General features: G+C 43.8%; 2 protein-coding genes across 2 annotated transcripts; one reads left to right on the top strand and one right to left on the bottom strand.

Annotated features, from left to right (window-relative positions):
* Nucleotides 1-582: 582 nt before the first annotated feature.
* On the top strand, nucleotides 583-909 carry SARC_10034 (hypothetical protein; the record flags this gene model as incomplete). The annotated part of the gene is made up of 1 exon (XM_014295933.1): nucleotides 583-909. A coding segment is annotated over one exon (327 nt), but the record flags the coding sequence as incomplete, so codon positions are not given.
* A 13,386-nt stretch (nucleotides 910-14,295) lies between these two features.
* Nucleotides 14,296-14,712, bottom strand: SARC_10033 (hypothetical protein; the record flags this gene model as incomplete). The annotated part of the gene is made up of 1 exon (XM_014295932.1): nucleotides 14,296-14,712. One exon carries the CDS (start codon nucleotides 14,710-14,712, stop codon nucleotides 14,296-14,298), a length of 417 nt encoding a protein of 138 aa, XP_014151407.1.
* Nucleotides 14,713-15,768: the final 1,056 nt, after the last annotated feature.

Here is a 15,768-nt window from a genome sequence, read left to right as displayed (position 1 = left end):
ACATGTAATAATTTTTATTACATAAATATAGGTCTGCATATACGTTTGTGTTTATACTATTATATATGTATATTTTATCACGAGCAATGTAAGGTCAAGCCAGGCTATGCTATTCACAATTTCTAAAACGGTGTTTTGGGGCCAGTGCACAACATACTATGATCACCACGACGAAAACAAACAACACCTCTGTGTATCAAATCATGCGTAGTCAACAAGGGGTCATATCACCTTAGCGTGCGCACCAATTGGGCCACCTTTCTTCATCTCTTGCGGCCAATGCATCTAGTACCCTCTTGCATCTCTTCTGTTCGAATCCACTTAATAGGAGAATTTTCAAGCAATATTCAATTCATAACCAAACTCTATCAGCTAGTTAAAAATGTGGTAAATACGCGTCAATAACTATATCTCAACGTACTCCCCTCATCAGAGGTGAGTCGTTGGCTATTTATTGAACATTACTCGATTAACATCTGGTCAAGTTTATAACCGATCCACAAATAAACCTTAATAACCCAAAATCGTATATCTAACCACAAAAACCCTAAAAACCTGATATCGTATATCTGACCACAACAGCCACCGTCCACGCCAAATGCGCCTCCATACTCGCGCTCAGCGCGATTCACGGACTCCTCCAATACCAACTCCCCAGGCATGACAGTGGTTGTCATGAATGTACATGACCCAACCACATGCTCAACTGGCTTTAAGGCAAATCTCCCCAGCCTGGGATCACGCCCCCAACGAACAGGCTTCTCAACCACACCAGCCAATGTTGGAGCCAGCCGATCCTGCACCATACAGAACTTCAAATCATCCGGTCGCGTCGTCAATGTTCCCACCAAAGCACTGGTCACAGGCCGATGCGCATCCACCGCCGCCCAAAACCCTCGGCCAAAGTGAACTTCTCACAACGAGCACTAAGATGACAAATCAACGTCACAAACGGTGGCGGCGGCATCGGTTCACGCCCATGCTTCAAGAACACCCCATACGCAGGCAAACAATCGCCGTATCAAAGGTACCATCTGCTTAAACCAAGCAACCTCCGGATAATACGGCACTGCCAGTGTCGCAGTGGCCCCATCCGACTTGCCTCGCTGGACAACAGCATCCAACTTGGAGAACGGAGCATTCATATACCAACTCCACCCAAACCAAGTGTCCAAGGCCAACACCCCACCTTATAAAGTGGGCGAGTAAATACGGCACCATCGAGTTATTGCCTGGCAACGCAAACCCTTCAGCATCAAAGGGACCAACCCGCTGCAACGCCTTGTCAAAATACTTGAGTGCCAACAAATACTCTTCCGTGTCAGGCACCCTAGCCAAGGGATCTGCAAAACTCACACGCTTCTTGATCAACGGAGACTCCACCTGCATAATCGGATCAGACATCACGTCCGCCACCGGAGTATCTTCGCCTGGAATATACTTCAAACCCAAGTTAAAGTCCCGCAAGACCTGAACATACCAACCCATACGCCTGCCCCGCACTAAATCTTCAAACTCGTGCGGCTTCTTCTGCATCATAGCCACTAACGGCACATGATCGGTATAGACAACCAAGTCATGCACCGACCGCCTAACAATCCGCCAAGCCTTGTGCAACACGTACACAATAGCCAAGGCTTCCTTGTCCGTAATGTGGTAGTTGAGCTGCGCAGCACTGAACTTGGAAGACCAGAAACCCATTGCAGTAGGTACTCCTGGGATCCATCACCTCGGATGGACGGCCTGTCGTCGACTATCGATGAGAACTGAGTCTCTTCGTTTGGTTGCACGTGATTGTTGGAAGTAAATGCTTCCGGGGCATTTGCCCTTTTTACGAGGCCAAGTAGCTCATCACTGATCGAGTCAGGATATTTGGGGGCTTTAGTCCCATCAAGGTTACCGACAAAATACCCGTTGCCCTCCCTGCATACTATTTTGTATGGTCCGCCATTTGGTGCTGTTAACCTGTTCGTTTCACCTTGTTAGTGGACCATGACAAGGTCCCCTCCCTAGATGTTTACATACTTCTGTTAGTATTTTCGATCGTATGCTGCTCGCACCTTCTCTTGATACTGTGCAATATTGCTCTCTAGTTGTGGACTAATGGTTTCTTCTAGATTTTGCAGTCGCTCTTTCCAAGATACTGTTGTACTGGGTGCGGTCACTGACTTATTGTAGTCCGTGAGTTGATTCTGTCTGCGACCAAAGTATGCATTAAAACGCGGAGACTTGTGTCTTCTGGATGTACGCAGATTATGGCCCATCTGTATGAATGGAAGTCGTGAACACCAATTATCTGGATTCTGTTCAACAAATTTCCGTAACAGTGGCATAAGGTCTCTAAGTGATCGTTCGTTCGCGCCTAAGATTTTACGTTGATACGGCCGAGAGACTAGGTGTTGCATTGGCGCTTGTTCAACAACTTTTGAGAGTATTTTGTTAACATATTCAGTGCCTTGGTCCGTTTGTATGATTTGTGGAAATCCATGTTCACACATAGTTGGTACCACTGTGCGTGCAATGGTAGCCGCTGATTTGTCCATCATTGGACGCAAAATGACGTACGATGAATATACGTCAAGATATACTAGCACGTATGTGTGTCCACTGTTGGAATTCAATAGTGGCCCTATGGTGTCCACTTGGACTCTGTCGCTTGGACATGCGGCTAATTGATTGTATGGGGTGAAATCCCTTTTTGTGTATTTTATTTTTGAAACATGGTATACATCCGTCAATGAACTTTTGTACATGTTGTTGGATATCAGCCCAATCATGTCCATCTGTTTGCAACTTGTGTACTGTTTCCTCAGGAGTGTAATGTCCCAAGTTGTGGTATTGCTCAATGATGTTGACATGTGTCTCATATTCTGTTGCCTGTGATGCGGCTCCAGAGTGAACTGGTTCTGACGCTGCAAGTATAGCAGGTTGTTCCCGCGTTGGATCGAAGTATGGAGACTTGGCTCCTATCTTTGCGACCAAAGTGACACTCCATGGGATCTTGCCGCAAGCCTTCTTGCCCTCTTTGAGGAAAGTATTGTTTGTGTTTTCCACTAGCATCGGTTCTTCTTCTAGTAAAGACACGAACTTTGGAAACCACGAGGCATTGGGGTAATATGGTACACATATCGTGACGCTGGTTGCCTTTTCAATGACTTTGTCAAGGACATCAGGTATGAGTTCCCATGGTGGATTCGCCCATACTTTAACTTCCTGCGCCCACTTTTGTTGTAGCGCATTCTGTTCTTTGGTGTAGTATTTATATGTGTGCGCATTGTGTGCCGATGCAAACAGATTTACTGTGAACTTCCCAAACCTTCGCTCCGCTTCTTGATAGAATCTGGGATACAACATCCAGTCTATAGCCGAAATGGTTATGGGCATCTTCGTTTCCAAGGTGGTGTACTCTTGATGTGTTGCCTCATTCGTCTTTTGTAATACCTTTGACTCTTTAGTACTAAAAGTATCGTCATGGAGAGGTGACAACATATCTGCCATCTGGTTGTCCTTGCCTGGGACATGTATGATGGAGAAATGGTGGTGGAACGTTTTTGCTAGCGTCGCTGAACAGGCGATGGCTTCTTTGAGTTCTTCCCACTTCTTGATTAGTTCCGGAGTCCATAACATGGATATGTTCTGGTTCATTTTTCCCTTCATTAGGTTCCGAAAGTGTTTCTTGTATAAGCAAAGTTGGGGACATGGTCTCGCATGTAGTTTGCTAGTCCCACTGCTTTGTGCCGATCTCTTTTTGTTCTGGGTAGTGGCCAATCCATCATTCTTTTCTGTTTCTCAGGGTCTGTTTTGAGTCCATGTGTGGTGACTTTCACCCCAAGAATGTTGACCACTTTGGCCGCAAAGGCACACTTGTTGTGATTGAGTCGGAAGTTTGCGCTATTCAGTCGCTTGATTACTTCACGGACTGTTTTGCGGTGTTCTTCTTCTGTAAGACTCGCAATGACCATGTCATCTACTTACACTTACACTCCTTTGATATCTATGAGCAGATTCGCCATGACTCTCTGGAATATTGCTGTGAGTGAGTGTAGTCCAAACGGCGCGGACTTGAATGAGTATTGCTCTCCTCTCCACGAGAATGTGAAGAAGTGTTGGCTTGCTTCGTCTACTAGGAAGTAATGAAATCCTCCTGTAATATTTAGCTTTGAAAAGAACTGTGCTCCTTGTTGGTTGTGTAACACCTTTATTTTTGGTAACACAAATTGGTCCTGTTTATATTGATAATTGATCTCACATAAGTCTAGACATGTCCTTACTTTCTTGAAGAGACCTGTTTGGTCATGTTCACCTGTTGATAACAACGGTAGGTTCACCGTTGTGGGCTTGTCGCATTTGTATATGTGGCCATCTTTAAGCCATCGTTGCAAATTCTCATCCGTTTGCGGAATGTATTTGTGCGGAACAAAGTTGACTTTAGCGTGCCTCAATTGTCTGACGTTGATTTCATCTGCAGGTACCGTGACTGTGGAGCCTGGTAGGTTGCAATGAACATCAGGATGTATATTCGCGTTGGTGCACCTTCTTTTACTGTTTAGCAATGTATGAGAGCTCAACACGTCTGAATAATATGCCTTCCATCGAGATTTGATGGCTTCACGCCTCTTTTACTATTGTTATCTGTGTTGTGTGTGTGATGTGTGCCACCGCTGTTATGTGCGTTATTTGCCTCGTTCGTAGACTATGTCTCGTGTGTATGTAATGATTGTATATACCACTTACTGGTTCTTTGTGTATATATTGATTATATATAACTTGTGGAATCCATTTGCTGTGTGACATGTGATTCATGTGCATCAATCTGTCTCGATCTTCTTAGTATTGGTTCTACTTGATCCGGTTGTTTGTGTATGGTTATGTTTGTAACTTTCCCATATATTCTATTGTAGTTTATGTCCTTATGAATGTGATATTTATAATCACTTAACTTCTATCTTGATTGCTGGCTGTGATTCCCATTTCTATCGTTGCAAGTACATTTCGTTTGGAGCCTTATCCTTATGGGATTATAGGATTCATATATACAGGTGTGTTACCTTTGTCCTTCAAACTTGTTTGTGCGTGAGGATTGTATGTATATCCACCGACTTGTTTGTTATATGTTTATATTAAGGTTGGTAATCGTTGTGGTGAATTGACCTTTTTCTGATGTTTCTTGCTATGTGAAAATACAAGTCTTACTCTGCTGATTGATATATGAAAATACAAGTCTTGCTCTGCTGAAGTTAGTTATGCCCTGTATTTCTCCAGGAAGAATGCGTATATCGTGGGTTGTTTGTGTACGCTGCACTACCCCTGTGTACTTCAAGATTTCCAATTGATTTTGGTTCCCAATTGATTTCCGTTCCCAATTGATTTATTGGTTTCCTGATAGTCAATCTCTTTTGCCCCTTTGTGAATACCGAAAGCCCCAATGAATGTACTGATTATTTGGCTCTCTTTTTGTATAACTCAGAGGCCTTAACCGTATTGTGTCTTCTAGTTGCTTGGCTCTGTGAATGTTCTTGTAGATTTCGTGATATGGATTCTATCTGGTGACTTCTACTTGTCTTGGTAGTGATTCTGCTGATTCTTTGTTTGAACTCTTCTTAATGATTTCTAAGACTATGTGTTGGACTATCTTTATCGACTGTGTACCCGATGGGCTTCAGTGTTTCGTGGTCCTAGTTTGTTGGTGCTCAGTAATGCCTATCAAATCTGATTTGCTCTTGATGCCCTGTACTGACCTCCTGAGGCAGTTTTGATATATTTGATCTTGTTAGCGTGCATTTCCTCAGCCTAGGCTCTGTCCTTTAGTTCTTAATTCTTTGTTCTGACTGTCTTAGCTTTTATAATCACTGCCTGCTAACTCAATGTCTATGTTTTTCGATTGTGTGTGATATTGTGACATTTCTCGTCTCTATTGTCTAGTTGCTTGTCTTTCTCTTATTTGTGTCTTAGAGAGTCTCTAGCGTGAGGGTATTTTCTTGTTTGAAAATCCTGCACATTGATAATAAATCACCGTGACACTTCTTATTTTTTTTTTCACACCTAGATTTTGCTAACATTCACCTCACAACCTGTAACGCCTATGACACGTGTTCAGCTTACTTCTGAACCACGATATACTCACCTTAGTTGTCGCCCTAAGGTGCTTTCTTTGTTGCGGAGTCTCTTGCTCCACTTGCTTCCTTGTCTCTTGGGTTTCTCTTCTCTCTTCTTCGAAGTTCACTCCTCTGCCTTTTAATAATAATATCTGCTAGATTATTTTTAAGATTCTGTGCAAGACAAGAAGTTGTTTCACATCTACTAGTCGCTTATGCGTGACCTATAGTATATGTATATTCTGTTGACTTAACTGAAAAAGTATATTGTAAAAATGTAGAGTATGGAGAGTGGCTGAAAGGTACACGATAAAGGATACAATAGACGCTAGGAAAAGTCCATAGACTGAGAGAACCGAACTTTATTTGTGTTTTCACTAGACTCTGATTTACTTGAGTGTTTCTCTCTCGCGCGGGAGTCCCGGTATAGCTTACCGGTTTTACCGCTAATATTTCTGATGACTCTAATATCAGAAATATTCCAATCCTAATTCCAACACTCAGTATTTGATGAGTCTGGGATTTGGGATTTGGATTGGCTTTTTGATAATCTGGTCCCTAGATGCTACACGCCTCACACTCGAACTGCGTGTTAGTCTTCTTAAAATAATACACAGCCGCCAATCATCAGCAGTCAATGGAACAAATCCAGGCTTTTTATACACCAAATGTGGCATAGCACACTACTTCATATTCTTCCCCTCTGACTTGATCAACTTCTCCGAGATACCACCCCGATTCCAGTCACCGATCTTAACCTTCAGGACCTCCTGAGCATCCATATCCTTGGGATTGTACACATGGTACTGCGGCACCGCATCAGCACGCACCCGCAACTCAACATCCGGCAAATTTACAAATGTCGGGCTCTCTTTATCATAAGTAATAGATTTTATAGCTACTACCATGGCTTCAATGTCAGCCTGTGGCACTCCAATCTCCTTGCCCAACGCCCTCAACGGTCCTTCATCAAACGACTGAAAGTCTTTATTCAACCCACCTGGGTCTATGTCTATGTCAGCCACCGGTAAGTCCACTGGCGCTAACACATCTGGAATCCGGGGCAAAATATGCTCCTCAACTAGGTCCAACTCATCCTCCTTGTGCATCCGCTCAACACGCTCCTTCATTACCTGAAATAGCGTTGTAGCTGCTGCCACATACTGCTTCTCCATTACACTAGTCAACGCACCTGTCACGTGTATAATATTCATCTGACGTTGCAGCCTCGCCTGCGTACCATTCCGATCTACCTTAGCTTTCCATGGACGACGGTTTGGAGCCAAAGCCCTTACCCTCCGTCCTTGCCTTGGTGTCAGTACAGTCTCCGGTTTGACCAACGCCTGCTTACTTGGCAACTCTGCTCTCGCTACCAATTTAGGTCTCATTGCCTCGTGTAGCAAAAAGTCCATCCGATCTCCATTCTGCATTAGCGCTAACCGCTTACTGCTATTCAACATCAAGTTTAGGCCATCCTTAACCATGGTGTCATGACCTATCAACACATCCGTCTTCATTGGTAGCGAACCCACTACTAGCATCCTCAGCACAGGTTGCAAGAATCGCTCATGCCAACTCTTTATCTGCACTGGTGCCTTAATCACCCCTAAGGGCGCAACCGTTCCCATTTCAACAACACCTTCAAACGGCAGACCCATGTACCTAGCCACATCCAAACCAGCTCTGTCTACCAACTCCTTTGTAATCAGATTGGGTGTAGCACCCGAATCTGCATAGACCGTTATAGGAATCCCTCCTATCTCACCTGCAATGACACTGCCTCTATTTGTCATGGCTTCGTCTAACACCGCTGCCCCTACAGCACCTACCTCTGAAGAAGAACCCATTAATCAGTTCTTAGCCTCTAGGGCTGCAGGTTTGTCACAGTTAGCCTTGTGTTACAGTTAAAACACACACGTCGCTCTTCCCAGTCGTCCGGCTTACCGCCTGCTCGACGCTTACGTGGCTTGATCTTCTTGGGCAGCTTGTCGAATTTATCGTCTATCTTCTCAAATCTATCACCCAGTCTGGTAATAGTTCTCTTGTAAGTCAAAGTGTCCTACCACAAAGGTTAGACCTCCCTGACGGTACTGCATTTTCGGCGCCGCTGTAGTCTCTGGTGCCACCTCCAAAAAAAGCGTATCCAAAAACCTCGGCATCGCCTCATGTAATTGGTCCAGAGGAATTCTCACAATTTTCATAAATTCTGGAAATTCATGCAACAACCCTATGGCATACCGGCCTAGTGTACCAAATTTTGACACCTGACTCATATAGTCCGCCAAAATTCCTGAGTTATTGTGCCGACTCGTCATCTTCGCCAGGCCCACTCTGATGTTGTCATATCTTCTAATAATTCTCAAATAATTACTGCTCCCACGAGCAGATTCCCCCTGAGCCAAAACAAAATCCCTCATAGCATCAAACAGCTCCTGTCCAAGCTCTCTTCGCGGGTCACCTGCAGCTGCTGCCGTGGCACTTCTTGTAGTTACCACGCTACTTTCATTGTCGCCCATCACGAGCGAGTAAGGACCCAACGGATCGGTATCACGATCCTCCCCTGCAGAAGCACGACTACCAATCAGCTCATGTGGAGTTTGAGAGTACTGAAAGGATACGACCAAAGGAAACATTAGACCTCTGCTCAAGTGCGAATCCTACAGCTAGGTAAAAGCCCTAGGCTGAAGGACTCGCATTGAGTCTTTTTTTGTGTTTAGTAATTTCTACACTAGACTCAATATTTACTCAAGTGTTTCTCTCACACGCGGGAGTCCCGGTATCATCTACCGGTAATCTCGCTATATTTCTGATCACTCTATCATCAGAAATATTGGATCCTAGATCCAAAACTCAGTATTTGATAATCCTGGGTTTTGGGTTTAGGATTGGCTTTTCAGATAGTCTGTCCCCGGGATGCTACAGCCCCCAACTTTGTGCTTCTTAGCCTGCGTAGGAGTAAAAAGTGATATCTTATAGGACTAGATTATCTAAAGGTTGGTGCTTTTGTACAGGGAAAAACTTATCCCTTAGTGGACATAAGATAAAAAACCTGCCACCATTATCCATTCTAACATATTACTTATTAAATTAATTTGTACTAAATAACAGGAGTACTCTACCACGCTCATCGGAGTCAGTCTTGACCTGTGCTCTCGGTTGATCTCAACTTGGCTTAGGAAAACGCATCTCAACGGTGGCTCTCCACCGAGTCTTTGGCCCTTATCCCTCTGGTGTGTGGGCAGAGCATGCTTCAAGGTGAGAAAAGAGGGAGTGTCCTTCGGTGTCAGTGAAACTTGGTTAACTTTCTCGCCTCTTGCGCTGCCTGTTGCTCGCTGATCGTTCATCAGTGCTGGTTGCTGTTGATTTCTTCGGCCTGGATTGCCTTCGCTTGCGTCGTTTACGCTGTCGGTATATCGTAAGAATATCTGGATCTGCGATGTCTGATTCATGTGTCCAGGTGCAGTAGTCCTGGGTTCCTCCACCTCTTGTGGATTCTCTGTAGTATGGAGGAGAATTAAGTCTCTTCTGATGGACTTGATTGTTGGTAGTGAAATCTTCTGATTCGCTAGCCTTCTTGTCTAAACCAATTAGCTCATCATTGACTGAGTTAGGATATTCGGGGGCTCGAGTGCCATCAAGGTTACGGACGAAATATCTGTTGCCCTCTTTGCTTGCTAACTTGTGTGGGCCTCCATATAGTGCGGTCATTTTGTTCATTTCACCTAAGTAACGAACCATCACAATGTCCCCTGCTTGGAAGTGTACATGCTTCTCTTGATATTTGCGATCAAAAGCTGCGCGCATTTTTTTTTTGGTATTGTGCCACATTGGCATCTAGTTGTGGTCTTATTGACTCCTCCAGATTCTGTAGTCGTGTTTCCCATGGTATGGTTGTACCTGGTGCACTGGCCGTTGTGTCATAATTTGTGAGTTGGTTTTGTCGTCGCCCATAGTACACATTGAACCTTGGTGATTCGTGTCTGCGTGAGGAACGTAGGTTGTGACCCGTTTGGACAAATGGGAGGCGTGAGCACCAGTTGCCTGGATTTTGTTCAACAAATTTCCTTAGTCAAGGGATGAGGTCTCTGTGCGAGCGCTCATTTGCCCCCATTACTTTGGGTTGATGGTCTGGACACTAAGTGTTGTGACGGTGCCTGCTCAATGTTTTTTGAGAGTATGTCATTACGTATTCTGTGCCCTGATCCGTCTGTATGACTTGTGGAAATCCATGTTCACACATGATTGGAACTAGTGTTCGTGCAACAGTGGCTGCCGATTTGTCCATCATTGATGAATATACATGTAACCTTACTAGAATGTACGTGTTGCCCCTATTCGAGTCTATCAAGGGATCTATGGTATCCACTTGTATCCTGTCGCCCGGGAAGGCGGCGGTTATTGATTGAGACATGATACACATCCCTCAATATATTGGATGACATGTTCCTTTTGTCTAGACCTGTGTGGCCGTCTAGTATGAGTTTGTTCACTGTTTCTTCGACAGTGGAGTGTCCCACTGTGTGGTGTTGAGTTATGAGTGTGGCTCTGTCTTCATATGTAACTGTGTCTAGCTCTGCGGTTTCATCCGCGATGTGTATGGGTGCAATATTCACTGCAGGATGCGTTAGCTTTTGGTCAAAGTATGGAAACTTTGTGCCTATTTTGGCTACTAATGTGACTCCCCATGGTGTTTTACCACAGGATGTTGTGCCATTCTTTAAGAAAGTATTGTTTGTGTTTTCAACTATCATAGGATCTTCTTCCAGTAATGACAGGAATTTGGGGGACCATGTTGCGTTTGGGTAGTACGGAACGCTTATTGTAATGCTTGTGGCTTCCCCTATGACTTTGTCTAACACGTCTGGTATTAGTTCCCAGGGAGGATTTGCCCACGCGTTTATTTCATCTGCCCACTTTTGTAGCAGCGCGTTTTGTTCTTTGGTGTAGAATTTCGCGGTTTGAGTATTGTGTGCGGCTGCAAATAAATCAATGGTAAATTTACCAAACAGGCCTTCTGCATCTTGAAAGAATCGTGGATGTAGTTTCCAGTCTATGGCAGACACTAAGATGGGCATGTTTGTTTCTAAGTCAGTGTATTCCTGACCATTGTGTATGTGCTCATTGGCTTCTTTCAACACATTCGATGTTTTGATGTTGAATGTGTTTTCGTGTAGTCTTGACAATTGTCAGCAACTTCATTCTCTTTGCCTGGCACGTGTATAGTTGTGAAGTGGTGATGGAATGTTTTTTGCTATCCATTTCGCGAGCATAGGATGCAGCGTGTGCTGCTCGTTCATGTGGCATAACGCTTTGTGATCTGTCCACAATGTTATATCGTCGCCTTTGATGTATTCTGAGAAATGTTCTAGACTGTATACAAGTGCTAACAACTCTTTAGTATTTGTCCCATATCTTTGTTGTGCAGGGTTGAGACCTTTTGAGAAATAGAGTATATCTCTTCTGACTCCATCTACAATTTGGAACAGACATCCTCCTATACCATAATCACTTGCATCATTCATGATCTGAAATGCAACTCCATCTACTGGGTACACCAAAGTTGTTGAGCATGCAATGGCATCTTTGAGTTCTTCCCTTTTCTTGATAAGTTCTGGTGTCCAAAGATTGGCTACATTTTGATTCATTTTGCCTTTTATGAGATTGCGGAAGTGTTTTGTTATGTGTGCAAACTGAGGTATGTGGTCTCGCATGTAATTTGATAGACCGACTGCTCTATGTAAGTCACGTTTGGTTCTTGGTAAGGGCCAGTCAATCATGAGTTTCTGTTTCTCTGGGTCTGTTTTGAGCCCTTGAGTAGTCACTTTGACGCCTAATATATTGACTGTCTTGACTGCAAACGCACACTTGTTGTGATTTAGCCTGAAGTTGGCGGCATTAAGTCTTTTGATGACTTCGCGTATTGTTTGTCTGTGTTCCTCTTCTGTCATACTAGCGATGACTATGTTGTCTACATATACTTGTACTCCTTTAATGTCAATGAGGAGGTTGGCCATCACTCTTTGGAATTGTGCTTTTAGCGAGTGCAGTCCAAATGAAGCTGACTTGAATAAGTATTGCGCCCCTCTCCATGAAAATGTGAAGAAGTGTTGGCTATTTTCATGTACGTTGAAGTGGTGGAAGCCTCCTGTTAAGTCCAGTTTGGAGAAGAATTGCGCACCTTGTAGGCTGTGGAGTACTTCTTTATCTTTGGTAACGAACTTGTCTTGTTCGTGTTGATAGTTTACTTCTCGTAAATCTGAACATGTGCGGATCTTTTTTAACAGACCTGTCTGTTCAAATTCTCCTGTGGACAGTAGTGGCAGGTTCACCTGTGTGGAAATTGTTCCTTTGTATATGTGTCCATCTTTGACCCATTTCTGACCGTTTTCATATGTTTCTGGTATGTATTTGTGTGGAACAAAGGTCACTTTAGCATGACGAATGTTCTTTGCTTTAACCTCTTGACTCGGTATCTCCACCACTGAGCCTGGTAGATTGCAGTGTACATCTGGTGGTATTTGCCCATTTTGTTCTAACAAGTCTGAGAGTGATTCTTTGAACCCTTCCTGTTCATGTTCAAGGTCTTCTTCATGTGGGGTAAGAAGTGATTCCCATTTGGCATCTGTTGTTATTAGCGGATTGATTATCCCTGCTAAGTATATGCCCAAGTACGGTAGAATGTCCATTCCTAATAGGATTGGTGATTTCTTGTCTGGGAGGTCAAGTACCTCGAAGCAGTTTGAGGTTTTTCTGCCTCCATAATTTATATCACATACTTCTGTGGAGCCTGTGCGTTGTACTCTTGCATCTGATTGTGCGAGTTGAATGTATCCGGGTTGTGCCTTTACAGATAGGTAAAGTTCAGTTACTACACTTCGGTCCATACAAGAGCGTTGTGCCCCTGAATCTACTAGTGCATTGTATGTGGTACCATTGTGTGCCCCTGAATCTACTAGTGCATTGTGTGCCCCTGAATCTACTAGTGCATTGTATGTGGTGCCATTGATTTGTATGTCTATGTGCAATCTTTGGTCGCGTGGATTCGGAAGTAAAGAAATGGGTGTTTAATCAATATCATTCGCATTTATTAACAACATTTCTTCATCAGTGTGTGCATTCACAATGCCTACCATGTTTATCATGTTAGCCTCCGACCACCAAGCCTTTCATAGATCTTCCTCCATCTCTTGCACCTAATTGCCATTGGTAATGGCTAACTGGTCAACATGGACGGGTTGGTTCTGTTGCGCTTCACGTGCTTCTGCCTTTCGACGGTTGTTTACCGCTTTGTTGGGGCACTTGCTGAACGCATGAGGTGAGGGGTTTATCCCACAGTGTGGGCAGAGTCGTGGTCCTCGTGGTGCTGGAGTGTCATTGACCTGTCCTATGGGACGACCTCTACCTTGCCCTCCTGGTGGACCTCCACCCTTGGTGGGCTTCTCCCTCTTGGTGCCCCCCCCCCCCCTCCTGGGTGGACCCCCTATAGGGATGTTCAGTCTTGGGCGAGTAGCTCACGGTTCATGAGCATGTATGTTTTTCGCTCGCTTGACTTCACGCTTGCGATTGGCTTGTGTTATGGTTGCCTGTCTGATCATGTCTTCGGTGAGTTCATGAAATACTTTCTCTGAGATATCAGATAAATGTCCACTACTACCGTCTGATTTTGTCTGAGCCTTGATCATTTTGTCTGTTTCTGCTTGTAAACCATACATGACTAGTACTTGGTAACGTGATGCTTTGAGGAGTTGCCAATTACCTCTCTCTCCGTGCCCTTGTAGCGCTACTCCAACTTAAACATTGTGCGACGCAACCGTGCTACCCGTACTTCAACAATCATACGAGTCTCATAGAAGTCATTGAGCCATTTCTCTAGTAGATAGTCTACTGGAATGCGACGTAGATTGTCAATTATTATTATGTTGTAGTCCTCCACATCAGTGAAGTCTCGCCAAAGCCTTTTGGTACTATGTATATTGTTGAGTGCAGTGCGCGAAACTTCGGTCGCATCTGTCTGTCTGAGCAGCTCTTGTACTAATGAGAGGTACTGTATTAATGGCATGTTTGTGCCCGCAAACAAGTCTTTGGCTACAGATACAAACTCAATTGTATCACGACAATAAGCTATGCTGACATATTTGTCTGCTGGCCACTTAGGGAACTCACTCATCTTGAGTAGTTTGTTCAGTTCTGGTTCTGAAGCTTAGTCCCCTTCGTGAGATGTAATTAGAATTAACTCGCTCATAAAGCCATTGATCGCAATGCACTCATCGTGATCACCTTTGTCACAGTTCTTCATCGCTTTGTTGTATAGCTCTACTAACCACTCATCTATTACTGGAACTAATCGCTTTGGTTGTTGTTCATGAACTGCTTTGCGCAGTTTGTGAAACGCTCTAATGTCAATGATATAGTCCGCTGTCTGCGCATACAACTTGCCTACTAGTATGTCTATTATGTAGTAGTTGCTCTCATAGATGGTCTTGTCCAAGACTATGTTGTACTTACTCATTGCTGGATCCATTGGAGCTCGTGCTGGTGTGGACTCATCGTCCATGTGCATCGCTCTATCCCCATTGTGTGGGGTAGAGGTGCGTGACGATGCTTGCGAAACTGGCATTGTGGTTGCTGTTTCTGGACGTGTCCTGGTCGTACGACTCGTATTGCCTCTGGTCTGTGTTCTGCTTGAGCTCACTTGTGTGCGTAGGCTTCGTCGTGCTGCACGTGTCCTCTGATATGGAGCAGAAGTCATTGACTATGCTGTGTGTGTAACATTTGTTGTTATGTCAGACTGTGTATACTACTTAGTACAAGTGGCTCTTATGTGCCTACGTCAGTTTCAATAAATTCGATTGATTACCTTCGTTTGTGCTTCCTTGTAGTGTCACGTAGTCAAGACGTGTGTAGTAGCTTGCCTCTGATCTGCTCAACTCAGCGGTCTTTGCAATACCTGGAATTATATTGGGAGTTTTTTGTTTAAGTGGATAAACCTGGGTTTATCTTGGTTTATTTGTGTATTTGAAATAAACCTGGTTTCTCGTGTACACTCAGTTTATCGTATGTGAGACTTTTTGGTTTATGGTTTTAATTATTTTAATATATAAAAATATAATTTGTAATGATGTGTGACAATGTGGTAGTGACTTTTGTCACTGTACCGAACTTCTTGTGTATATGTATCTTATTTGTCCCCTTGTGGTGTATATGTCACCTTATTGTGATACATGTGTATCGTTTTGGTTTGTGGGTGTACCGAACTTCCTTGATTTAGGTAGTTGTGTGGGGGTTATGGTATTGTATGCACTTTAAGTTCTGTTTATTGTGAGCTACGTTACATTATCTGTTTTTGACTTAGTGGTATAGATACTTCTTGTCTGTGTGTGCACCTGGAGTCTTTCTTGGTGTCTGTTATGCCATCCAACTCCCTTGGTTTAGGTAGAGGTGTGCGTGACTGTATGTGCACGCGAAGTTCTTATTATTGTGCTTCTAGTATTCTTGTGCATTAGTTGAATTTACGTACTTATTATTGTGTCAAGTATTCTTGTGCACGGGTTGATGTTCGCATATGCGTTTGTGCAGAATGTATTGTTCCGTCTTGTTTGTATTTTGAATCTGAGATGGTGTTTCTCTTGTGTTTCGATCACGATGTGAAGCATTTCACAATGTGTCTTGTTTA

This window comes from Sphaeroforma arctica, assembly GCF_001186125.1.
Source record: "Sphaeroforma arctica JP610 unplaced genomic scaffold supercont1.1116, whole genome shotgun sequence".
Classification (NCBI taxonomy): Eukaryota; class Ichthyosporea; order Ichthyophonida; genus Sphaeroforma; species Sphaeroforma arctica.
This window is presented reverse-complemented; position numbering and strand designations above follow the sequence as displayed.